Source organism: Corvus hawaiiensis, chromosome 5 (assembly GCF_020740725.1).
Source record: "Corvus hawaiiensis isolate bCorHaw1 chromosome 5, bCorHaw1.pri.cur, whole genome shotgun sequence".
NCBI classification, from domain to species: domain Eukaryota; kingdom Metazoa; phylum Chordata; class Aves; order Passeriformes; family Corvidae; genus Corvus; species Corvus hawaiiensis.
This window is the reverse complement of record NC_063217.1, coordinates 806573-833729: the sequence shown is the minus strand read 5'-3', so window position 1 is coordinate 833729 and position 27157 is coordinate 806573. Positions and strand designations below refer to the sequence as shown.

At 49.1% G+C, this 27157-nt stretch overlaps 1 protein-coding gene across 1 annotated transcript in view; it reads left to right on the top strand.

Annotated features, from left to right (window-relative positions):
* LOC125326561 (GDNF family receptor alpha-4) overlaps nt 1–26935 on the top strand; it is a 70084-nt gene extending 43149 nt beyond the window's left edge. Inside the window, exons 2-8 of the mRNA XM_048304947.1 lie at nt 8635–8913; nt 11933–12013; nt 15337–15682; nt 18754–18863; nt 20250–20384; nt 20596–20753; nt 22905–26935. Of these exons, the coding sequence (XP_048160904.1) occupies nt 8635–8913; nt 11933–12013; nt 15337–15682; nt 18754–18863; nt 20250–20384; nt 20596–20753; nt 22905–23051 (1256 nt within the window). The 3' untranslated portion in view covers nt 23052–26935. The remainder of the gene's footprint in view (nt 1–8634; nt 8914–11932; nt 12014–15336; nt 15683–18753; nt 18864–20249; nt 20385–20595; nt 20754–22904) is intronic.
* Nucleotides 26936–27157: the final 222 nt, after the last annotated feature.

Here is a 27157-nt window from a genome sequence, read left to right as displayed (position 1 = left end):
TCCCCCTGTGAATGGCTCAGGACAGTGTGACAGAACTCCTGTGCACTTTGGTGTAATTGTTTTCTCAAACACTCTGCAAAAAGCAGCTTCATGTATAGAGGCATGCCTTTGCTGCAGGAGATGTTAAGGAAAAATATTCAGGTAGGGCAAATGGATCTCAACAAAAAAATTGACCCCAGTTTCACTGTTCCTAAAGAAATGGCTCATTCACCTGTGAGAAGACAGGAGGGTGTTCAGCTTTAATTTTCCAGCTGCATCCATGGAGTTTGAGTAGTGTAAACCAGGAAAACAAGAGCTGAGAGCAGGCACTGTCCTGGGAGTGTTTGAGGCTTGAATGCTGTGTGGAGAGCAGCACAGGCCGTGCAAATCTGGTGGAGGAGATTCCTCTGATCTCGAACATTGTCGGGAATAAACCTCTGGAAGCTGTGGCAAAAGAGAAGACAGTGCAGAAAGCCATTAACAGTGTCACTGGAAGGAGGTTTGGGAGCTGCATATCAATCCAGATCAGAGCTTTCTGTAACTGACAGCACAGTGTACAGATGCAAGAATTAGCAGTGTCAGTGCAACAGCCCTGAGGGGTTCTGTGGAATCTGTGAGATCATGAAAAATCTACTGCAGTGGCCACAAGTGGACACAGGGAGGAAATGGATATGTGGAAATTGTCAAGAGTTTCTGCCTTGGAGACAAAAACCAATGGTGTTGGGTCAGATGTGGTAGACCTGTGAATGGTCCATGGTACTCTGAGACTGCATTATTAGAGACTCTTACATTAGGCTACCCTGTAGGAAACAATAAACCTTTATGTGGCACATACGGGCTTCCAGAGCGGTCATTTTTTACATCAGTGCGCAGTTAATTAATAGGAGTTTGCAAGATTTTGAAGAGTTGGTGAGAGCCAGAACTCTTCTGTCAAATGGTTTGAAGCAAACTGGAGCTAAGGGAGCTAAAAAAATCTCAGGTATTTAATTTTATATGTGTATAAAGCCATTACAGGCACTGAGAAAGATCTGAATCTCACTCTGCTGGACTTAAGCAGACTGCCTGTAAGGCATTGGGTGTTGTTAGCTGAAATTTTGCTCAAAAAGATGAGAATTAGACTGCCTTGCTTCTCCAAATCTGGGCTGGGAAGCTGAGCTTGTCTTGATGCACAGATAGAGAAATAAAAGTACATGTACAAAATCAAATGATATTTGAGGAGCTCAGTTACTTCAGACTCTGTGGCTGATGACCCCTGAATGCTGCTTTAGTGGCAGATGAGCATAAACTGCAACATGAGAAGAATTTTTGCTTGTAAAAGGAGAAGATGCAAAGGGTTTAATGATGAGGTTGGTCTAGGAAAGAGACCAAGAGAACGTGTCAGCAGCATGTGTTCCAGTATCCAATCACAATATCGGCCAGTGAAACTTTTCTTTTAAAGATAAATCTTGCTCCAGGTGTGGACTGTTGAGGAACCCCACACACCACTGAGCTTTTCGGGGATCTCAGTGACTGCAGTTAAACAATATTCAATTATCGCTGCTCTGCCTTGAGCAAGGCAGCCCTTTGGAGCACCAGGGACACGCTGTACCAGGAGCTGCAGCACACAGCACTTTCTTTCCTCTAAAGACTGGAAAATCAGCCCCACGGCAATTACTGGTCAGGAACTTGAACATACAGCCTCAGTGAGTGTCCAGCATGTTGCTGATAGCACAAATACGGCTTTGCTTAAATTGCTCCTTGGTTATCCCAATTTCCCCATGTAGAGACCTCCATTTGTCTTTGCATGCCTCTGCACATGACCAAGCCCCCTTTTCCCATGCTTCTGACATCTGCAGAGTGCTCCTTACCTTAGACTTACATCCTTCTGCGTGTTCCTTACCTTAGGCTTATATCTAGGACTTGGAATTCTGATTTCCCTTGTGTGTGACAAATCCAGCTGATGTGGCACTTGACGACATGGGTCAGTGGTGGCCTTGGCAGTGCAGGGGGAATGGTTGAACTTGGTGATCTTAAAGGGCTTCTCCAACCTAAATGGTTCTATGATTCTGTATGCAGGTGAAATATTAGACTTGAAGCCACAGAAAGACAAGGGAACAAACCTCTTGCTCACCATCATCTTTCAGGTGAATAGGGACATGTCTGAGCCCTGCCCAGCACATGGGGACATCTCTGGATGAGGAACATGACAGGTCAGAGATGGGAAAGAAGATCACAAGGTGATGTGATTGAGCAGACCCAGGCAGAGTTAGACCAAAAAAGGAGCTGTCCTGGTTCTGAGTTTGTTTTGCTCAGCCTCTGCAGAGAATCTTTGTGTCTTTACCATTGGCCAGGACATTTTAAAGTCAAATTTAGGTGGAACTTACAGTCTTATATATCTTCTCTAAGTACTTAAAGATCACCTCTGGCCCTTGAGACCTCAGTTGTCCTTACTGCTCTCTGCTAGACATGGTCTCATCTTGACATACGAGGAACTGATATCCAGAGACCACCAGTTACCCCACAGCATGGGATGCTTAATTTTTAGGCACCAATGTCAAGATCCTGGTGATCACAAACCCCATTCACCCTGTGTGGTATAACTGCCCAGCTTTGGGAATGGGAGAACCTCTGTTCCAGCAGAAATCAGGGACTGAAGCTTCCCAATACACCAATATCATGGTGTCGCCAAATTTCAGCAAGGAATGAACGTGACATGGATCATTTTCTCTGCCAAAACTTGCAGCTAGTTGTGTGATCTGTGTTTCAGATACTCAGTATTTCAGAATATCTTGTATCCACTTTGGGCCTTCATGGTTCCTCAAAAGTTCTAAGCCTTCTTCCTGGTCTGATGGATTAAACTTATCTAGAATAGATACACAGCTATTTGCAACCAGGCCGGGCACTGAGCGTGATGGTCTGATCTTCATCCCCTTTTCATAAGAATACTGTTTATAGCTGATTTGGTGATTAGTCTGGCTGAGTCAGTCCAGCGGGATGGGGCATTCCAGAGGCATCTTTAGAAAACAAAGGCTGAAGCCTTGTCAAAAAGGATGTGTTAGTGTAGGAGAGTAATGATATCTAGGGAGACTTCACCCCAAGTCATCATGAGGGTTTTCATGATCAATTCTGTTCTCCTTAAGGGTAATGGAGACATGATACAACTTGTCATGTATAAATCTGTGATAAACAGCAAGATAGATCAGAGGAATGTTTTCTTCTGGGTTTGAGTCCATACAGCGAGTTGGTTATCTTCTGCATGGATCAGCGATTAGAGAAGGAGATACTCAGTGAGTGTTACTGTGTTTATTTGTATCTCCTCGGTACCTGTAAGGTCCCGTGTGGAGGCACCGATCAAATACAGACAAAAGATTGCTCACAACGTGGAAGCAAGGGGAGACAGGTCAGAACTGGAGAACTACAAAGAGTCAGGCAGCACATTTTTAATGCCTGCTGGAGACACGCAGCACGTCATTGGCCTGAACTTTCCAGTATTGCTTTAACATCCTCAGACTTTACATTCCTGAGATGCTCTCAGCAAATTCCGCCACCCCAGTGCTGGCTGGGAAGGATCGCTAGGAAAAGATCAGTTTGCAGTGTGGGATCTCATTATGTGTGTGTTGTGTTTGTAAAACCATGGAAGTCCACAGAGGACTGTCAGCAATGAGTGGTGGTGTCCTCTTCAGGTGAGCTGCTCTGAGTTAACACTGGGGCAGCCCTCAGTGTGGTCATGGTGTTGGAGCATGGAACATGCACTAAGATTGGGGCAAGACAGGTGGAAGGGAAGGAAACTTTTCCTTGCATGGAGAATGGCATCCCAAGGGAGGTTTCTGGGCACTACAAAATCCAGGTGACAGCTCTAAGTTCTGGACAAGGCATGTGGGATCTCGTGGGAGGGCTGTTCTCAAGCAGGCTGGGGGAAGGAGCGTAGGTGTGGCAGAGGTGTCCGCTGGGGCTGCTCTGCAGGTGTTTCAGCAGCAAATGGGACGTGACATTTGAGCTGTACGAGAGTTTGTTCCTTGTGTGATCCTGAGCATTTGGCTATAAAATCATGACATGAAAACACAGTTTAAACAAGGTTTTGCAGAGGCCACCTGCATTAACCACCTGGGCCCATTCACGCATAACTATTGGTTTATGGATATTTGGGAAATACTGGGAATATTTCCCATCAATTTTCACTCCAGGACAACTGTTTGTAATAGCTTGTTTCTGACAGCTCCCGGGAAGTTTAAATGTTCTATGTATCAGACAGTTGCCTATCAGCAAGTACCAACATTTAGTTGGATTTAATTTTAAGTTTAGTGTTCGGTTTAATCTGACCCGGGCTGTGAGGATTGTCCTGTGGTGGCCATTCCCACCAGCTGAGCACAGCAGGATGGTCTTGTGCCCATGTTTCTGCCGGTGTCTCACACCATCACAGAATGCAAGTACTCCTTGCAGTGTCCTCTCCCAGCCATTTACATGGCGCGTGTACTGGCTGGGAAACCAGCTCTGGCACAAAGGCCAGGCTGGGCAGGGCTTGGAGCAACCTGGTCTGGTGGAGGGAACTGGAGGGGCTTCCAGGTCCCTTTCAACCCAAATCTTCTGTGTTTCTGTAAAGACAACCATCCACCTTTGCAGGCAAAACAAGGCTAACCTAGAAGGGTAATAAACCACTCCTGTTGCTTTCTTTGAGGTTTTGGGTGATTATTCTCCTATTAGTTGCAAATATTGTAAAAGCAAACACCAAATGCTTTGGGGTCAACAGCTTGTCATGGAAATAAAGTGTTCAGCACTCTGTAGAACTGTGTGTGAATCACAGAATCATGGAGTCATTGAGGTTGGAAAAGACCTCCAAGACCATCGAGTCCATCCCGTGACTGATCTCCACCTTGTCACCCAGACCAGAGCACTGAGTGCCACATCCAGGCATTCCTTGGACACCTCCAGAGATGGGACACCTCCACTGCCTCCCTGGGCATCCCCTTCCAATGCCTGAGCACCCTTTCCATGGAGAAATTCCTGCTGCTGTCCACCCTGAGCCTGCCCTGGCCCAGCCTGAGGCCGTTCCCTCTCCTCCTGTCCCTGTTCCCTGCCAGCAGAGCCCGACCCCCCCGGCTGCCCCCTCCTGTCAGGGACTTGTGCAGAGCCACAAGGTCCCCCCTGAGCCTCCTTTGCTCCAGCCTGAGCCCCTTTCCCAGCTCCCTCAGCCACTCTTCATAGGACTTACTGTCTACACCCTTCCCCAGCTTCATTGCCCTTCTCTGGACATTCTCCAGCCCCTCAAATCAGGAGTGTAAAAAGATTCACACCTAATTCAAATATAAACTGCAGGGGAGGGGGATGTATCCCAGAGCCCCAGATGGAACTGGTGTGGTTCCTCCTAAACACCAAGTATTGGTTGAGTAAGAAAGGGAGAGAGGACTCCACGTTGGTGCTCTCCAGGCATTTTATTCCCTGTTTCCAGCCCCCACGGAATCACCTTCACACTGCTGTACCCCAGGCACAGCTGCACTTCCTTGAGAAAGGAAATTATCTCCTTGGAGGAGAGTCAGCCCTGCTTGGTCAGCAAAATGCACTTTGAGACACCTGTATGAGAAGAACTGAGGGTCTGTTAAAATGGGAAGAGACAGGTTTTTCTCTTACTCCCACACTTTAGGAGTAACCCTGGGTAAATGGCACTGAGATAAGAGTGAGCAGAAACAGATGTGAAGCACAGCTACAAACAGGATGTGAAAATAAACTCATTACTCCATCTGCCCACCGTAAACAGCGTGAAATTAGCAGCGAGTGAGGAATAAAACTCCAGACAAATGGCCTTTTAAAGGGAGCAGAGGGAGCTGGAAGGGCTGCTGTCAGAAAAGCAGAGGCACAGAAAGCCCAAGCCACACACAGCTCGGTGCGTATCCCAATTCCCTGGTCAGTCAAGGAGGAGGAAAATCCTGCGGTACAAAGCCTGCAAGGAACTATTTTTGAAGGCAAAACCAGAAAGGCCACTCCCATCTTTGGGAGAGAAGTCCTAATATTGCTCTTGTCCCTGCCTGTTAGGAAGCACCATCAATTTTATAAGTCACGGAGATTTTTTTCCCTAAGAGGTGCTGTCTTAATGTTGCATAAAATTACTCTCTCAGGGGCAGTGTGAGGAGAAAAACGTGGTGTTATGTTGTCTCAGTTGCAAAGACATCGCTAACAATAAAAGCCCCTGAATGATTTGGTTTTTAAGTGACACAATTACAGAACGGGTCATTCGTGACACTCCAAGTGGCTTCAAGCACCTCTGTCATAAAGTCTGAATGGGGGTGTTTTATGGTGTGGGTTTGGGCCGTAAATATTCACCCCTGGCCTTTGTTCTATGAAGCAAGGCTCTGTTTGAGGATATATTTACTTAAAATTTTGCAGGAAAATCTCTCAAATGGTCAATCTGTTTGATTTATTTAAAGTGAGGTCCCAAAGTGTTTTACAGCTTTTACACGCTGGTTGTGTTTATAACCATCCTGGGGGAGTATCTTCTGCAATTCATGTAGCGGAGAAAGGGAAGGAAGGTCATAATTTCTATTTTAACCTACTTTTCTAGCAGCTGACAGGACACTGACAAAGTCATCTCTTCTAGAATGCAACCTGCTGGGCTTTATCCTCATTCAGAGGATATCCTTTGGAGAAAGCCAGAGTAAAATAAGCCAAGTACTTTTTTCTTTATTCCTATGGATTCTGCTCAGATATGTTCTCTAGCTCATTTTATGGATCTCATTGAAATTGCAAATTGCCCAAATGATATTTCAAGGAAACTGGTTCCCCGTGTTCGAAGTTCTTCAGTATATGACAGCCCAAGGCAGAGTTTCCTACATATTGGAAATAATTTCTCTCTCCACGTCTGGCAGATCCAAACAAGCCTTGAGTGCTAAATAAACCAGGTCTATGAATAAATCAGGGCAGGAGAACTCAAATTTGAGATGGTGTGAGATTTGAAATACCTGAAAACTTGACGTTGGCCATGAGGCACTTCGAAATAGTCTGCAGTTAGATGAAAGGTTTTTCATTTGAGATTCCATTGGGATATTTCAGGAGGAAACCTCCTGGTGGGTTCACCCAAAGTTTGTAATAAACAAAATTGAAGTATCTGAACTCCAGCTGCTACTTTCTACTCTAATCAAGAGCAACGGAGGCAGCTTCTTCTTAGCAAACACACTGTGGCTGCTGAGGGAACTGAAATGGATATACTGCGCTCGAGTGCTGAACTGGGACGTGCAGAAATTAAGGAGAGGTAGCAGTTGGAAGGCAGAAAAGGGGACTTTATGAAGAGATCAGCAGAGTCTTGGAGAAAGCAGAGATTTCATGAAGCCCTCAGGGATGGAGATCAGGGACTCACATTTTTCTCAGGAAGCAGGATTTTCTAATATCCTCCAAGGTGGGTCTCAATAGAAGCAGACACTGGAGGGAGTCAAAAACAGATGGTCTTTTCTATCCTTAGCCTTCTGGTTCCTGTCCAAAGGGAAGACAAGTTATGTTAGAGACAGAGAGTTCCTTTGGGAAGTATTTGAGAAGTTCTTCTTCAAGGTCATGACAGCAGTTTCTGTTTTTATAGTACAGCAGGATCCAAAATTACTGTACGGGCACTGGAACTGATTCTCCCCTTCCATAAACCAGGTTTGCCTCTTCCTCACTCTCCCAAGCCATGGTGCAGTCATGCCTGACCTATGTCAAACGCTCCAGAGCATCACACCAGCTGGAAGGGGTGAGATTCGCCTTGTCCTGACCCTGTCACCTCTCTGCCACCTGGGTGTCACACAACCATGTCCTGCTGAGCCGCTGGCCCTGCCCTTTGCCAGGAACAGCGGTGCAGCCATGAGCCTTGGGGTGAGCACATCCCAGGAGTCAGTCTGGATGTGTCCAGGCTGCTTTAGCGAGGAAGAGCAATAAATAATACAGGATTGGTCTGCTCCAGGCCCTGGGGCACAGCACCACCGAGCCCTGATGAACTAATTTATTGGTGTACATGTAGCAGTAACATCCTCCTCCCATGCTTTGGGTTCTCCTCTCCGAATGGGGAACAGAGAATTTTGTGTTGGTAAAGGAACTCTGAAGAGAATTTACAAAAGCTTGGAAAAAGCCAAGACTGAAGCAGTGGGAGTCCTGGGGAGGTGGTGGCAGTGAACAAGGGCCAACTCCTGGGACACATGTGGGCTGACTACATGTCAAAACACCCACACAGAGCCATTTATAGCTCCAGGAAGGTGTAGGCACAGTTAAATCATGTTCAAGGAGCAGAGGCCAGGGTCTCCATAGCATTGGGCTACTGTTAAATTTGGAAGGCAGAAATAAGGGAGAGAGCTGGGGAAGAAAGACTTTGAAAATATTTTTGTGCTTCAAGAAGGGAAAATCAATCACCAGGAACTGATCAAGTTTCTGTCACTTATAATCCTGCTACCAGGCTGGTCCTGTCATAGAACCATGGAATGGCTTTGGCTTGGAAGGGACCTCAAAGGTCATCTGGTTCCACCCCTCTGCCATGGGCAGGGACACCTTCCACTGTGCCAGGTTGCTCAGAGCTCCATCCAACCTGGCCCTGAACACTTCCAGGAATGGGGCATCCACAACTTCTCTGGGCAACCTAGAAGAAGGAGATTGTGGGAGACACAGTCAATTTCCCACCTGGGCTTGCTCCATGACCCTGACAGCTCCTCTCCGGTTTCCTTGCAGAAGGCATGGCAGAAGCTGTCGGCTCGAGCAGGGACTGCCTGCAAGCAGGCGAGTCCTGCACCAACGACCCCGTATGCAGCGCCAAGTTCCGGACGCTCCGGCAGTGCATCGCGGGCAATGGCGCCAACAAGCTGGGCCCCGACGCCAAGAGCCAGTGCCGGAGCACCGTGACGGCCCTGCTCTCCAGCCAGCTCTACGGCTGCAAGTGCAAGCGGGGCATGAAAAAGGAGAAGCACTGCTTGAGTGTCTACTGGAGCATCCACCACACGCTGATGGAAGGTCAGTAGAATGGGTCAGAAAAATTTCTGATTGATCTTCCTAAAAGGGAATTGCTCGTGGGCCTTTCTACAGAGCTCCCCAGCTCTGAAATTGCTTCAAAATACTGCTGTGTTATCCTGTTCTGTCTCAAGACATACTGATAGGACCCAAGGGAACAGCATGAAGCTGTGTTGGAGGAGGTTGAGTTGGGTATCAGGGAAAGGTTCTTCCCCCAGAGGGTGCTGGGCACTGCCCGGACTCCCCAGGGAATGGGCACGGCTCTGGGGCTGCCAGAGCTCCAGGAGTGTTTGGATAATACTGTCAGGCACAGAGTGGGATTGTTGGGGTGTCCTGTGTAGGGCCAGGAGTTGGACTTGAGGGTCCCTGTGGGCCCCTTCCAACTCAGGAGATGCGATGATGCTGTTGATCCCCATGGTATTTGACATTTTGGGGAAAGCAGTCCTGAAAACCTGAGATGCCTCCTTCTTTTTCTTTTTAACCCAACCTCTCTTTTAGGACATATCCAATATACATTGAGATCTTTTGCTGGAGAAATACACAGCATATTTTTCATCTATGTATGTTAACCAAGACCATGAACACCATAGATTTTATAGAAACACTACATAAAGCACAGGCATTGAGGAAAAACAGCCCGAACGTCAAAAAAATCACTCTCTTAGAATGTCTCAAATGCACCAGTGTCTTTGGGTTAGTGAAGATTTGGGGCTGGTGACATCGAGTTGGAACTTAAAGTGTTCCCAGAGCCAGTATTCAGTAAGTTTGGATTTTGACGTTTTTTAAGAATCACCATAAAATTGCACCTCAGTGGCCATAACTCTTCCTTGTCAGGCTGGTGAGTATTTTATGCACCATGAAAATTAAAATGTGGAATAAAACAGACCCTTCCAGCCATGGGCTGTGAAATAGATTAATAAAACACTGCTGGCTGAAACCTGAAAGGAAAAGTGCAGGGATGAGACCACAGGCCAAAAGGCCAAGCAAAACAAAGAGGATGGAGACTACAGTGCACAGGCTTGCCAGGATGGAAGCTGGTTGATCAAGTTCCTGGGAAGCTTTCAGGTGCCACAGCTGGCAGGGTGCAGAGCATGGTGCTGTGAACGGACTGGGGAGATACAAGAGCTCAGCACTCTCCAGTATCTGGTCTTTCCCGTAATTATGTGCCAGATTTGTTTCCATTGAAGTGAAGCCTGGGGAAGAGGTGGCAATCCAGCTTCTCCATTCAGCTCAGTGGGCGGCATCACAACTCCTTCCCAGCTGACCTTCAAGCTCAGACTTTGGAAACAGGTCACCTGTGACATGGCTCTGTAGGACACTGCTGTCGTGAGGATGTCCAGCTCTGGGACACAGAGGGTGGGTGTATGTTGGAAGGGATGTGAAAGACCATCCAGTTCCAAGCCCCTGCCATGGGCAGGGACACCTTCCTCTACAAGGAAGAGGAGAGAGAGGCTGGCAAGGAGTGCTGAGAGCAGATGGGGCCAGCTGTAGCTCTCCAGATGCAGAATAGGAGTTTGGTGCTGGATGGACTCCCTGCCCAGTGGCTTGGGACTTCCACCTTGGGAATGACTGGGAGAGGGCTGTTCTTGGAGGCTGCCAACAACTCTACTCCACTTCTCCACTCTCATGTCCTGAGCCCCACACTTTTGCAAACAACTGACTTCATTTGCAATGCAGATTCACACACCAAACTTTTGATTTCCTTGCCTTAATTTCCCCAGGGGGATATATTTCATAGCAGTCACATGTTTCAGAGTCCTTACACATGTTTAATTGACCGATAAGGGAAGCCAATCCACACGGTCTGTGTAAAGCTTTGTTTCTCAATCAGACATACCCAGGAGGCTGCAAAAAGCTTCCTAGAAGCCCTCTTGCAAAAGCAATTGTGGAAGTGCGTGCTCAGGGAATTTACAAAGCACACTATTTACTCAGCTTCTCTTGAGCACACCCGAGTTTAGCCACCTTCCCATTTAGAGGCACAATAACATGATGACAACTGGATAACAATTCTCTGATAAGGTGCTTTATCATCAGAACATAAAACTGCTATGCTGGAAAATACAAATGGGCCCCTCTCCAGTCAGTAACGATGTTAGAGATTTCAATGAAGGTGTAAAGCTGCCCTGTAATGCACCTGTGGTAATTGCACAGGGCTGTGGACACTGGGAGCCATTTCTTCCTGCCCACAGCTGGAGGCCAGCATATGCCCGGAGCGTGAGGGGGGATAGTCCTTTTATCCCAGCCAGTACATCTGCTGCTGCTGTCCACATCCATCTAAATGTCTAATAAAAAAACCAACAGATACTGAGCTGTTTGCTCCCATAATATTCCATGGTATCCATCAAGATGATGGGGCATTACAGACCATTGCACAGATGAAAGGGAAGCACCAGCTGAATAAAATCAGCTTCCCAGAGACTTAAAAACTAAGAAAGGAAGTTTCTGCAGGAGCTGTGGGTCATTAGCTCTATGCCAAGTAAGAAAAGTCTGTTGGCAAGGAGAAAGGGAGAGATGACAGTAGATATGGAGTGTGTTGTCACGCACATAACCCTGTGCACTGCCCTGTCTGTGTCCTAAAAAGAGCTGAGGACCTTTGACCCAGGAAGGGACTTGGGGGAAACAGCAGTAATGGTGATGGAAGCCCTGTGTATGTAGGGGGCTGGTGGTCTGAACTCTGCCCATGAGCAGGAGCCTGTGGTACAGCCTAGTGTCCTCTCTGGCAATGCCTGTGGAGTGCTGCAGGGCTTGAGCTACAGAGTTGCAACTCAACAGTTCCGTGACAGACTGCCTGACTCCAAAACTGAGATCTGTTTTTAAAAGCCAGTTACATTCTATTCCCATCTCCAAGGATGTGCCCATACCTGTTCCCATGGCTCTGAGTGTCCATTTACTTGTGGCCTTTACAGCACAGTCCCCTTGGACCCACCAAACAATCCTTCACTGCAGATGTTGAACCTTGTGCATCTCAGCCATCCCTCAGGAGCCTCATCTGCCTTCTCACCAATTTCTCTCTTCTCCCCAGGCATGAATGTTCTGGAGAGTTCCCCTTATGAGCCGTTCATCAGGGGCTTTGATTACGTCCGGCTGGCATCCATCACTGCAGGTAGGTGTGTGGGACGATGCTCTTACACCTCCTGGTGTAGGGAGGGAGGGAGCTGGCTCTGGGGTCAAGCACTACCGACAGGGAAATCCTTTGTGCTCCCTTGTGAGCACTGCATGGATCAGGTCTGTCAATTGTTTTTCCAAGGAGTTGCCTTTGATTCCTCTGCTAAACTGTTACATGCTCTGGGAAAAGCCACATGTGATTTTTGTCTTTTGGGTGTTTGATGTCAGTGTTACCATGAAGGACTGGGACTTAAAGATGTGGTACAAAGACCCCTTCCAATGACCCATCCCAGGCAGACTCATTCTCCATAGCAGGTGGATGATCTGTTCCATGCAAACACCTCATCAAACAGGAGCTGCTTGGGTGTTGTTAGGTTTGAGAAGGTGCTTCCACATCAGTCACAGGAGCCAACTCCACAGGAAAAAAGGTCAATAACTCAACCTATGTGTTGATGCCAGCCACAGCCTTTACCCACCTGCCCTGAGGGCGACCTCAGGACCCAGAGCCATGTTCTGCTCCACATCATAATCCTGTTAACAGCTGAGCAGAGCTGCCTGACACCTTTTAACTCCCCGAGGGCTCAGCAGTTCAAGGGTCAGTGTGGCCGCCAGTAACCCGTCCATCACCAGTGGCACGGCTGCCGCCGCAGCCAGCCTATGCACCACAGCCTGGGGAAGGTTTACCAATCTGCCTGTCTGGGAGCAGGTAATGTGCTTCTCCTGTGTCTCTGGCAGATGTGCCCAAACAGCTTTTCCAAATGTGCGCCTTGCTCTGCGGTCACAGCCACAGCTGGAGTGCACCCGAGCGAGGAAGGAGCAGCATATCCCTGCAGCTGGTGAATGTGCAGTCCCCACCATGGCCAGGCACTTGTTGGGTGAGAATGTCCAGGAGCAAATTAACCCACCAGCCCTGGACAACTGGAGCAGAGGGGAGGGGAGGTGCTCCCTGACCTCGCTCTTACTGGCTCCACCTGGCACATCAGCACGTGGACGGGGAATTTTGTTTGCTGGGTCATGGTTTTCTTTACTGGAGTTTTTCCCCTTCTGCTGAGTCCTAGAAAGCTTCAGAGCATGGGGAAATCTAGGGATGGGGATTTTTATGCATGGTTAGCACACTCTCAGGTTTTAAAGCAAGTTGAAATGGTTGTGCAGCAAAGCGAATGGGCCGAGATCAGCAGGGATTCTTCAGAGGACTTGGCATCCACTTAGGGACACAAAATTTCATAACCCTTCTGTCTCTGTTTATACTAATCAAAATCTTCTATAACATAACTTACGACCTGCTGCCTTCTGCCTGTCCAGTGTCCAGGGTCATATGGTCAACACTGACAAAGGACCCTCTTTCAAATCTACCAAAAAGAAATCCCAAGAACTTGTTGAAACCTCAGACACCTCTGTGACCATAGGCCAAGTGAAAGCAACAGGTACATTAAACCAAATCTTACAAAAACAATATGTGGCCACTATCAAAACTGTACAAATGGATCCCTCCACTCTGATTGTAGCAGTGATTTAAAAAGCACATCCGCTGGTGTTGCGTGGGAAGAGGAGAAAATCCAGCATGTTCCCTGTGATTTATTGGCTGAATGGGTAATGAAACCCTTCCAAGTAACTGTTTCCTATATGTTAGCTGGCAGCTCCCCAGCATAAACCAATGCTCTGACAATATTCATCTCTGGGCACTTCTAAAAGGAAGTATTTAGTGATGGGGATGCACCAAGCAAAACTTTCACCCATCATAAAATAACTGAAAAACTTGGAATTTGACTTCCAGCTCACTGTAAGCAGCGGGGGCAACAGGAGGGGAAAAATAAATGCTGGAAGAAGGAGCATCTGATAAAGTCAGGGATATAAAGGAGGGCAGCCAGCTCTGAAGTGCTCAGGGAGACTGTCAGTGTTTAATACTTGTCAGCAGTGACTGGCTGGTTTTAACTCCCAGTCAAAGATAGGGCTTGACTCTGCATTGGGAATTTATCATTCTGGGGTTTTTTCCTCAGTGGAAAAATCTTTCTCTGCTGGGGAGAAAGTCCTTCTGGTGTGCTGCAGGTCATGATTTTAATTCAGAGAGGTGAAAACCAGCTTCAAATTCATTTTCTCTCTCGAGTTTGAAGGACCCTTGTCTTATGTGTTCGATCAGACACAGTCTGATGTTTCCACTGATGCCTGAAGGGACTCTGTAGCATTTTTCCCGTCTATAAAACAGACCCCCCATCCACCTTTGAAGGAGCCCTACAACCAGTGTTAGACAAATACCTTTCCCTCTTCTTTTCCCCCTATTTACAGACAAAGTTCTTGGCATATAAACTCCTGAGTTCCTTCCTTTCCCACTGAAGATGCTGTTTTTCTCATCCATTACTACAGTTTTTGCTTCATTTTCCTGACCTTTCCCCTTGCTGCAGGTTTCCTCCACCTTCCCTGCATCCCACAGCACACCTCTGCTCTCCCACCCAGACTGAGACATTCTTTCTCCTCCTGTTTAGGAGGGTGGAAATGCAGAGTGATTTTGCTGAAGTCGGCGAAGGGTGACCCTGCAAAGGGTGTGGGGAGAGACCCACGTGCGCTCACATGCAGGCAGCATCAGGTGCCAGGGGCTGGATGGTACCTCTGACCCCACCCTGTGAAGGCACTGTCACTACTTAGGACATGGGGATACTGGGTCGGACTGGTCTGGATGGGGCACATTGCTACCCAGACAGGTCTCTCTCAGCTGGGCAGATCCTGGGGTGAACAAACAGAGCTGCTGCCAAGGCCAGACATGACCCTCCAGAGGCCTAAAGGAACTCACTGCCCGCCACAGGGAGTCTGAGGTGCCAGGAATTAGTGCAGGCCATGTATGTATCAGAGACCCAGCTTTGCCACTGACTCAGTCTTTGATCTTGAGCAACTTGTGGAAACAGAAGGTTCACTAATGGAGATCCCAGCGCCCGAGTGGATCCACTCATAGCCATAGGTAGATGCACTTTCTAATGCCTGCTGTCTTCCAGGCCTCAGGCTGGTTAATTTGCATTAGTAAAGTGTTACCAGGTGCCCAGATTAAAGCAAAATTCATTTTATTAAATATACAAACTTGGCGAAGTGATCTCTGAGGCGTGAAGTCTGGTATGTGACTGTGGCACTTGGGAAAACATGAGTATGGAAAGGGGATTTGGCCCTACCAGGACACAGAGAGCAAACCTACACCTCACCCTGGCCGCTGCCTTCCTGGAGCAGGTGTGGTCTTACCGAGGTGGCCATGGATGGGAGCAGGGTGGGGATGAAGGTCTCAGGGCTGGTGCTGCTGCCAGGGAGGTCAGCGCAAAACCACCTCACCGTGTCCCACAGGCTCTGAGAACGAGGTGACGCAGGTGAACCGGTGTCTGGACGCCGCCAAAGCCTGCAACGTGGATGAGATGTGCCAGCGGCTGCGGACGGAGTACGTCTCCTTCTGCATCCGGCGCCTGGCCCGGGCCGACACCTGCAACCGCTCCAAGTGCCACAAGGCTCTGCGCAAGTTCTTCGACCGCGTGCCCCCGGAGTACACCCACGAGCTGCTCTTCTGCCCCTGCGACGACACGGCCTGTGCCGAGCGGCGGCGGCAGACCATCGTCCCCGCCTGCTCCTACGAGGCCAAGGACAAGCCCAACTGCCTGGCGCCTCTGGATTCCTGCCGGGAAAACTACGTCTGCAGGTAATGTTCACCTGCAGGGTCCTCCCAGGGTGCACCATCCCACCACAACGCGCTGACGGGTCAGTGCCTCGGTGGCCCCTTCCCGTGAGCATGTCCTTGTGTCCTACAGAACATGTTGATGGACAGAAGATGCGAGTTGATCATGCTGAAGCTTTTTAGACATTTTCTATGGATTTTTTGGCTTTGGTCCTAGAGAAAGACCTGCTATGGAAACAGTTCCAGGAAGGTGCAGGCTAAGCAGGAATATGGGGGAGGGGTCCTTACAGCTACTTTCACCAATCCATCTGCCTCACTGTCTCTCTTCCCTAGCCCACAGCATCCTCAAGGAGCACTCAAGGTATCCTGACAGCCACAGACACTTGTGAAGGCGTTAAAACCATGTTTGTTTGTTTGCTTGCTTATTTAATTAGAAAAATTAATCTATTTATGTATAAAACACACCCTTCTGCTGCAAGGCTGAGTGTTGGAGAGACCTTATAGCACCTTCCTGTACCTAAAAGGAGCCTACAAGAGAGCAGGAGAGGGACTTTGGACAAGAAAGAGCAAGTGACAGGACAAGGGTGAATGGCTTGAAACTGGAGGGTAGGTTTAGATGGGATATTGGGAATTCGTGGCTGTGAGGGTGGGCAGGCCCTGGCACAGGGTGCCCAGAGAAGCTGTGGCTGCCCCTGGAGTCCTGGAAGTGTCCAAGGCCAGGTTGGACAGCACTTGGAGCACTCTGGTCTAGTGTGAGATGTCCCTGCCTATGGCAGAGGGTGGAACAAGAGGATTTTTAGGTCTCTTCCAACGCAAATCATTCTGTGATTTGGTGATTCTATGTTTTGGTGATTGCAACAGGAGTCTCAGAGTCCCAGTGTCATTCCAGATCCATCTCACAGTCTGTGGCCAGCCTGGTTTGCTCCTCTATTTCCATCCAGCCCCAGTCACACACACACAGACTCATTCCATGTGCACACTCACAGCAGAACCCCTTCAGTGCTTTTCCTTCATTTGTACTATTTTCACCCCCCCTGTTTCTCAAAAAGTCTTTGATATTCCAGAAGGTTAATCCACACAGAGCTCTCAGGAGCAGAGCCCACCTGGCAGTGAGAGATGTTAAACAATAACAGCACCATGGGGGCCCCAGCTCAGTGCCCTGAATGCAGCTGCCCCATGAGCAGACACCTGGGGAAGAGCACAAGAACAAGTGTAGGACGCACCTCCCTGTGTTGTCCCAGTCTCTAATTGTTGCGGGGTTTGGGACTTCCTGAGCTAAACTTCCAGCAGCCATCCCCTACCAGCACATCATCTTTTAATCATAATAAAAATATTATGTATTTTCACAAAGGGAGGTGAGAGCAGCAGCATCCTCTTGGAGGCACAGAAGTACAAATGCCCTCAGCACTCTGCACCCCAGAAACATGGAGGCAAGAGAACTACTGAACTATGCAGAAGTAGACTCTGAAAGATGCAAAGCCCCTGGGCTGACCAGGCTCTGCTCAGATGTTGTCCCCTGGCTACCCAGGGAATCCAAAATGGATGGGTACTGCCCTCTCTCTGACATGACAAGGGGGCCCAGTGGGGAGAAAGAGGTTCAAAGGGGAGAGTGTTGCTCCCCAGGAGACTGGAAACTATTTCCTGCAAGCAGCACAGCTGTTAGTTATCTGGTCCCTTGGCCTCTGAATATATAATATAAAATATCCTCTAGAGACACAGAGGGAGCAAGAGGTTGACATTTGACCTGGTCAAAGCCAGCAGTGCAGAATTCACAAGGAGAGCTGGGAATAAATCATAAAGAAATGGAGTGAAACACTCCCAGTCTCACCCTGTCTGCACTGCAGCTCCTGCACAGCTCTAACCCTTTGAACTTCCCAGCTCAGAGGGGTGGGTTCTACTAATATGGATTATGTAAAATCTGCAGTCAGTATCTCCCTTCTCTAAATCTCTAAACAATGCACCAAGCTTTGGGAAAGAAGATTTTGCCTGTCCCTGTTAGAGGAGAAAAGGGTTGGTATGGGGCAAATATGGGAACAAGATGAGAAAAAAAAGAAGACTAGAGTGTAGGGCAGAAGTGGGCTGGAAAGTGCAAATTGGAATGCTGACACTGACCAGGAGCAAGAGCAACGTGTCTGGAAGAGAGATGATGTCTGGGAGGAGCAACATGCTCCATTTTTCTGAGATTGCCCAGGCAGGGTAAGCATTTGAGGTTTCAGTTCACAGCTCCTACAGTGCAGGTTGTCACAGAAAGAGCCCTCCCTTCAAGTGTTGTCAGTGCTGGGGCTTGCGTGAGTTTCCTAAGCAGCTCAAATGCCATGTGAAATCCCTTCCTACCTGGCCACAGAATGAATGTTGAGATGGATCTGGATCTCCAGCTGTTACTATGTCCTGCCTGAAAGCCCTGTGTTGATGTCTCAGATATCCTACAATCTCCAAACACCACCATGTGCCAAGAGCTGACTCATGCCTAAAGAATTACGTGGCAAATAACTGGTTGGCAGAATGATTTGCCTGCTCCACAGGCTCCACAGAGTCCTTCTCCTGAGAATGGGCATCTGCAGCAGAGGCTGTGGTGGTGGGTAGAACATTTCATATCTGAACCTTTGGACATTTCCCTTGATCTGAGATGATCTCAGCTATATTTAGAGTCTTTAGAGAGAGAAACTGGACCAGAGCAATTCTCTGTTTCATCAAATCAGACTAAAAAGGAAGGTTGGGGTCTTTAGGCAAAGCTGTTATGCAAAAGATAGAAAATGGCAACATGGACTGATTTCCTTCCTGGTAAGAGCTCTTCTCTCAAAAACCAACCTCACACAACAGAAAACAAACATTTCTTCCAAGACTGGACCTTTCTTGCAGTCCTGAAGGAAGCCTGTAAAACATTAACTGCAGAACCTGTTCAGAACCTCCTCCTGGGTTTGCTGGGTTGTGCAGGGGATTGTAAAAGGACGTTTGTTCAAACTGTTTGAACAACACCTACAGCAGCATTTTGCAAACGTGTTCCCTTCTGTGAACACCACAAGTGTGCTGTTATATCCCCTTTGGCCCCAGTTACCTGTGGTAATATGTCCTATTTTGTGCTCTGGCTCCATCAGGTCGCGCTATGCAGAATTCCAGTTCAACTGCCAGCCGTCCCCGCAGGCTGCGAGCGGCTGCCGCAGGGACAGCTACGCTGCTTGTCTGCTGGCCTACACCGGCATCATCGGTAAGAGCCTGCCTCATTGCCATGGGCTCCTTCCCCGTTTGGGTGGGAAATGTCTCCTCTGGGTGGGAAATGTCACCTCTCACTATGAGGACAGTAGGTGGAGAGCTGAGATCTCAGGGGCATCGTAGAGTCATGGTTTGGTTGGGAAGGGACCTGTAAAGCCCATCTCATCCAACCTCCTGCCATGGGCAGGGACACCTTTCACAAGACCAGGTTGCCAGGTTGCTCCAAGCCATATCCAAGCTGGCGCTGGTCTTTCTCCCTTCAGTGATGTCACTAAGCCATGAGTGTGGGGTAACTTTAGGATGCCTGCAGTGGAGGGAGAAAAACCATGGACTGCTGCAAGATTCGAGCTTCTCTCTCTGGTGGAGTTAGATGGGCTGTCCCAGGGTGTCTGCTCTGCCAGGGATTCCCTGATGCCATCACCAGTGATGCCACTGGAAATCACCGTCCACTGCCATTTTTCTGACTTTGAAGGGTGTCACATTTGGGTTTCAGATGCTGCAGAGCCCAGCTGGCAGCAGTTGGCACAAGCACAGACAAGAGTCCAAAGGGAAGTGCCAATGGCCTTTGGATCAGGTCTATCCTGATGGATGAGATAGACTGACATTTTTGGGCCAACATTTCATTCTGTTTTAATCTTTCATTCTGGAGATTGAGATTGGCTTTTTCAATGACGGCGTGAAAGCCTTTACGCACATTCACATACAGTTTTTGAATGCTCAGCCTGGAGAATAAAAGGCTTCAGGAAGAACTTAGAGCTCCTTCCAGGGCCTAAAATGGCTCCAAGAGAGTTGGAGAGGGACTTGGGACAAGGACCTGGAGGGACAGGACACAGGGAATGGCTTCCCACTGCCAGCGGGCAGGGATGGATGGGATACTGAGAAGGAGTTCCTGGCTGTGGGAGTGCTGAGGCCCTGGCACAGGGTGCCCAGAGCAGCTGTGTCTTCCCCATCCCTGGCAGTGTCCAAGGCCAGGTTGGACAGGGCTTGGAGCAGCCTGGGATAGTGGAAAGTGTCCTTGCCCATAGCAGGGGGTGGGACTTGATGGACTTTAAGGTCCCTTCCAACCCAAACCATTCCAGGATTCTCTGAATGTTATTAGGGAACCTGAATTCCCAGAAACTGCCCATTCCTTGGACTGATAGCACTTCATAATTGACTGAAGGCTTTGGTGGTGCTGGTGTGACCAAAAGGGTTGTGACTGCTCCTCTTCTCCTCTCTGGGAGCAAACCGGACCCATGACATCAGCACTGGAAGGGTTTTGCTGCTGTCATGGAGGGGCTTGGCTGAGGCAGAGTATCCCAGGAGAGCAGCACAAAGGGATGTCACCGACCCTTCCCAAAGTTCCAGCCCTGCGGTAACACTTGTCCGTCGGTCCCGGCAGGCAGCCCCATCACCCCCAACTACATCGACAACTCAACGTCCAGCATAGCTCCCTGGTGCACCTGCAATGCCAGCGGGAACCGGCAGGAAGAGTGTGAGAGCTTCCTGCACCTCTTCACCAGCAACATCTGTCTCCGTAAGTGTCTGTAGGCACTGCTGCATGCTAGTGAGGCTTCTTGTGGATGGGGGCATGGAGATGCCATGGTCCTCTAGGGTCTGTTGGTGTCCAGCTCCGTGTTACCGAAGAGCCTCAGGCATCCATTTGGGTGATGCAGAGAAAGAGGCTGGGAAAGGGATGCTTCCCCCTGCCCTGACAATCCTTTTCTCCCTCTCTTTCCCACACAAAGAAAACGCCATTCAGGCCTTTGGCAACGGGACTCACCTGAACACAGCTGTGGCCCCGTCCATCCCCCCCACCACACAGATGTACAAGCAGGAGCGAAATGCCAACAGAGCTGTGGCAACCCTCAGAGAGAACAACTTTGAGCACCTCCAGCCCACCAAGGTAGGAGAGGGCGGGCCTGGCCCGGAGAGATGTTTGGCCATGTCTGTGTCTCCTGCAGCCTCCTTACCTCAGCTCCTTCTTCCACCTGTGTCATTTCAGTCACATGCAGACAGTCAACCTACCCTCCCCCTCCTGGAGGCCTGATCTACCCTTGCCTTGCCTTGCCTTGCCTTGCCTTGCCTTGCCTTGCCTTGCCTTCCCTTCCCTTCCCTTCCCTTCCCTTCCCATTATTGAGAGCTATGGTTCATTTAGAAGTACTGGGAAATCCATGAGGTTTTCAGCCAGGACCAGTGGCTTGGCTCCTCACCCTCCTTCAGAGCATCAGTTCAGCTTCAGACAAGCATTTCGGCTTCCCAGGCCGTGAGTTCCTCCCTTGTTGGAGGAGGATTCTAGAGGTCATAATGCAGCGGTTTAACTAAGGTTTGCGAAGCTTTGGAAAATTTGAAAGGAAAGATTCTGTTCATCAGCAAATTATTACTATCAAAATAATATTAAATTGAAATTATTTTCAAACAAATAACAGGTTCATTTACTGATGATGGCTGTGAAAGGCATTAAATATTTTATTTTTAAATAAAACAAAATGACCTTGACTTGCCACCCACCAGAGTAATTTTCAGATTCAATTATTTTACTATTGAATAATTAACAGTGACCCTCATTTGCGGAACATTCAGGTTACAGAAGCTGTCAGTTTTAACTAGACTCCAAGGACTGAGCGTGGGCTTTGCACGGGGCTGGCTGATACCTTCAGAGAGCTTCCAAATGCAGGTTATTTTAAGGCTTATCACTGTTTCTTTTGCTGGGAAAATACCCGATTCACCTCTCCCCACCCTGTTTTCACAGAGCAGCAGGTTGGGAGGTGGAGAAAAGTGGCCTCAGGTTCCCTCACTGCTCTCCAGGGCACTGGTGGCACTGCTGCAGAGCACAGGGATACCTTCACCAGGCCATATGCTTGGGACCCGAGAAATCTGGAGGATTTGCCTCAAGTCTCTGCTCCCCAGACCTTAGAGAAATCCAAGTAGTGGCCTCAGGTCCAGATCTAGCACGGAGAACTTCATCCCGGAAGTGATGGAGAAGCTGTGAACCATCTGTGGCCAGGACAGTATTCCCAACAGCAAGTGGGAAGCTGGAAAAAGCAGCTGCAGTAAGGGATGGCCCTACTGCATCTCCAACCTCCTCGTGGCAGCAGCACATCCCTCCACTGAGGTGTGAGTGCTGCTGGAGCATGATCCCTGCTGACACTGCAAGAGAAACCGGAGATTTGGGTCTTGACTTTGGACTCAACTTCACATCCAGATCCCATTCACCTCTGGATGTGAGGGAGAAAGCTGTTGAAATGTCTCCCAGCACCATGGAGGTATATTCAACACCCAGAGAAATCTCCACCTTTAAGGCCACCAGGTCAAGCCACTGGCCAGCAGTGGCTCCATAAGATACCTGGACCGCACTGACCTGAGTGGGCATCCAGGCACCCACCTCACTCAGTGGTGTCACTGACACTCACCTCAACCAGTGTCCAAACAAGTTCTGTGCCCACAAATGGCTCTGCTGTGACACCACCTTCACCAACATCTCCTGAAGAGCTGCGCTGACCTCCAGGCCAGAGTCTGGGTGTTGAAATCAGCCCTGGCCCCTCTGCACATGCACACACTTGGGGCTGCACAGCCCCTGAGACCCAAATCCTCTGAGGCACCAAGGAGGGCCACCAATTTGATTGGAGATAGAGCCCCTCTCCTATGAGTGAAAACAGAGAATTGGGATTGTTCAGCCTGGAGAAGCTTCAGGGTGACCTAATTGTGGCCTTCCAGTGCCTAAAGGGGCTCCAAGAGAGCTGGAGAGGGACTTTGGATAAGGGCCTGGAATGACAGGACACAGGGAATGGCTTCCCAGTGCCAGAGGGCAGGGCTAGATGGGATATTGGGAAGGAATTCCTGGCTGTGAGGGTGGTGAGGCCCTGGCACAGGGTGCCCAGAGAAGCTGTGGCTGCCCTGGGAAGCTGTTCCAGGCCAGGTTGGATGGGGCTTGGAGCAACCTGCTCTGTGGAAGGTTGGAATTGGATGGTCTTTATGGTCTCTTCTAACCTAAACCATTGCATGACTCCGTGATCAGCTACACCTCTCACCCCACGCTGTCTTCTTTCTCTTTCAGGTGGCTGGAGAGGAGAGGCTCCTGCGTGGCTCCACTCGTTTGTCCTCAGGGACCTCCAGCCCAGCAGCCGCTTCCTGCTGGGCAGCCTCTCTGCTGCAGATGTGGCTTCTCATCGCTCCTGCTGTGCTGAGCCTCCCTGTGATGTGAGGCAGGGCAGGCACACACCAGGCAGAGACTCAATTTGTGTTGGTTTCTTTACTGAACAACCAGGCCAGTAACTTTTTCAGGAGGAGGGCAGGGAGAAGGGAGGGGAAGGGAAGGTGAGGTGAGTGTTTGGGCATCCCTTCCTCTTCCTCATCTGTCTGCCAGTTCATTTGATTTTATATGATCAGCATTGTTGACAGCCGGCTCATTCTTGGTCCTGGCCACCTTTCCACACCACAGCTTGGTTGTTGTTTCTCCAGCTCTCTAGGATAGAGTTGGAGCCATGGACAATTCCCTTGGAAAAGAGGAAGGAGAGAGTTGATCCAAGAAATGAGAGCTGCAAAGGAAATGCTTTTTCCTGCCCCAGCCAAGAGGGGAAAGACTTTTGATGGATGGATGAATGGATGACCTGCCAGGAGGTTTCCTGAAGCCCTGACTCACACTGAGGGGCTCTTGACAGGACATGTCAAGTGATGTGGAGTTCAGACTGTCTCCAGGGTTGCTCAGGACCTGAAGGACAACCCATCTGGTTCCTTCAGACTGAGGCAACCAGAGCACTGGTGAGAAGGTGGTTGGTTTTGTTCACTGGAGAGGAGCCTGAAGCCCCTCTGGGGAAGTCCAAGTAACCATGCTCTGAACTGCCTGGCAGGGATTATCCACCCTCTCACAACCATGGCCAGAGTGCAACCAGCATCCATGTCCCAGCTGTCACCTGCCCCTCGGGCCCTCCTTCTTAGGGAAACCTGTGTCCTGTATTGATGGTATTCAGGAGGAAACATGTGTGTTGCATTTTGTTTACGGCTGAATTTTTGGTGTCCCAACCCAAGCATCTCTATCCGCTGGTCTTGTACAGTGTTTGGGGCAGTTTTTGTCACACCCAAACAACCAGAGACCAGTATTGTCCCACTCCATTGACCCTTTCTCCATCAGGGGTCAATGCATCAGCCCGTGGGCAGGATTTGAAGTGAGCCCAACACATCCCACTCTCACATGCTACCTGTTCATCCACTGGTCTCATAGGCAGAAGGTCTTCAGCCAAGGGATTTCATTAGTTTTCCTAGGCAGAGATAGGATAGGAGAGGTTTGCTGGATACCACCCTGAAGAGAGAAATATCCAGCCAAGAAAGGCCAAGTCATGAATTATATCATGGGTAGGGACTGGATTGTTACAGTTTGCTCTCCTAGAAGAACTGGCTGAGGCAACCACCTGTGTCCAGGTGAGCAGGTGAAGGGCTTTGCCTCTTGCCAGGTTCTGGTTTTTCAGTCAAGATGTCATTTAAGCAAAGTGACCCTTTCTACTGAGCTGCAACCCGAGCCCAGGGCAGGAAGGTGAAGACAAATATCTGTCTGGTGTCTTGGGGCACAGGGAGGCAGATGTGTGACCTTGGACTACCTGAGCATCCCAGGGTCTTTCCTCGAGGAGGTGAGCTGAGGAGTCCTAGTGCCCTCTTGGTGGGCTGAACCCCTTTACTGTGTTAAGCCAGGTAAGGAAGAGTGAGAAGGTTTCCCAGGATTAGTGCTTACCCAGGCTGAGTGCCATGGGAGGAAGAGCAATAGCCCCAAAATCCCCCTGAGTGTTTTTAGGCCTGGCCTTTGCAGCAGTCCATTTATTCCTTGGTTTGTGCTCCTCCAATAAATATCATTAATTCCTTGGCATTTGAATGCATGGAAAGGCTTAGGAAGCATCTGACACAGCGAAGTCCATTGCTTTTTATTCCCATTTCCTGCAAAACTTCTCCCATTGTTTATTGCTTCAGATTTTGCTGAGAAACTGCAGCAACTTCCATGGCTTTTGTTCCAACAAGAAACCTCTCTAGCTTTCAGTTGAACACCTGTGGATGTGTCTGACATGAACAGAAATCCTCCTGCTGCATCCTGTCCAAAGTGCTGCTCCTTGAGGTCCTCAGGGCTGTAGCACCCAGTTTTCCTGATCCAAGGTTTTGTGAAGGAACACACCAAGGCTTGTATGCAGGGTGACAAGCCACACCCCCAGCTAAAAGTTGTATGTGAGGACTTCATGGCCAAGGGGCTCACTCAGATCAGGAAAGCAGACAAGGAGGGAGAGCTACAAGCAGGAAAGTCCTCTCAAAGTGCCCATATACGAGCACGGAGTTGCTGTGAACATCTCCCCTTTATCCAGGACATCAGTGTCTTCTGAGAGACCAAGTGACACAACTACTGCCTGCAACTCTGCAAAACTTATGTCCTCTGAGCTGCAGGTGGGAGAGGGATGAAACCCTGATTGCTCAGCCCTGCAAAGGCAAGGAACTACCTCAACACCACGAGGTCATGCTGGGAATCGTGTTCTTCTGCCCCTTTCCGGTCCTGTAGTCATGCCCTGCTTTTCCACACATCTGGCCCCATCAAGCCAGTCTCCACCAGCTTTTAATCATGCACAGGCTGAGTGTCTGCACAGGATGGGGATACAAGTGTCAGCTGCTTTCCAGGAGCACCCACTCCTGTGTCTCTTATATGTCAGTGATGTTGAAGTGCCACTTCGCCATCTCCTTCTCATTCAGCAGAGAAGGAGTTTTTCTGTGTGGTCAGGATGCCTGGTGGCCCCACCTCACCTCTCCCTTCAGACTGGTGTGCTGTAAAAAAGAGGTGTGGAGAATCCTACTGAAGGACTGGATGGGATGGAGGAAACCTCCAGAGGTTTCCTAGTGCCAATACCATGTCCCACATCAGCGCCTATTTTAACAATTTCAGTGAGAGACATCACCATCTCCCCTGGATTTATATCATAGAATCATGAAAGGGGTTGGGTTAAAGCTCATCTCGTTCCAGCCCCCCTGCCATGGGCAGGGACACCTTCCACTAGCCCAGATTTTTCCAAGCCCCATCCAACCTGGCCTTGGACGTTTCCAGGGGTATCTTACTTTCCAGACTCTGTAGATGTTAGTTGTCTCTACGCATCAGAGCCCAACAAGACCCTCAGTTCCTGTGTCCCATCCTTCAAGCCGTGTCCCAGGCCAGGTCCTGCCCTCCTGGGGGTTCCCCATGGTTCAGGGATGCTGTGGAAGGAAGTGAATGAGGCACAGAGCAAGGAGCCTCTCACCCAATAGGAAAGAGTTGGGGGCTGGGAATGAACAAAAAAAAATTTATCCCCAAACTTTCATGGCTTTTTTCTGATTATTTCACCCTTTTTACCAGTATTTAATGTTGATTCTCCCTCCAAGCCTGTTCATGAATCAAACTTTGCAAAAAAGGATGACTTTTGAACCTTTCTTTTGGAGGAAGCAAACATGATTACTCTCCTCCCACTCACCAACATGTGTGCACAGGCCACTGCTTTTTCCTTGTGAAAAGTCAGTAATTTTTTTGGATGAAATTCCATCTCTGCTGAATTCTGTGAAGTGAACCATGGATCTTCATTTTTAAGTCTCTTGATTAACTACAGAAGTCATAGCAGCTGCTTGTAAAGGCAAAGGACTGAGCGAGCCAAGAGACAGAAAGGGAGACAACATTTTTTTAGGAATTGCTCCATTCCTGAGGACTTCCATAAGCACAAAGAAGAATCACGGGAAAAAGAAAGGAAAAAAACACTGTTAAAGAACCAGCCAGACTTTCTGTAGCCACTGAACTCTTATTTTTTTGGCTGCACAGCACCACTGCCAGTGGTTTGGCAGCCCTGAGAGCCTGTGAAATATTGTGTATGTACTTATACTTGTCATGTCGTCATGTACAGCATTGTCCAGGCGGGAGCAGGAGCTGGAGGGAGACCCAGGGCTGGGAGATGGTGCTGGAGCAGGAGCCCCGTGTGTGCACCTGCATGAGGGGAGGGTGGTGGATGCCAGCCCATACTGGGGTCAGACTTGTACTTGCCTTTTCTGTACATGTCAATATTCAAACATATCCATGAATAAAGCACACACGCATTTTCCTGATCCCCTCACTCCTGTCTGCAATTCCAGCTTGTCCATGCCAGCACGTCCAGGAGGGTGCTGAGCTCACTGCTCCTGTGCTCTAAGGGCAGCTGGAAGAAATGGGGGATTGTTTTGTGGGGGTTGGAAGAGTGGGGGGGCTCAGATGAGCCGTGTTTGGCTGGAATCACAGAATCCTAGAGTATCTTCAGCTGGAGGGACCCACAGGGATCACCCAGTCCTACC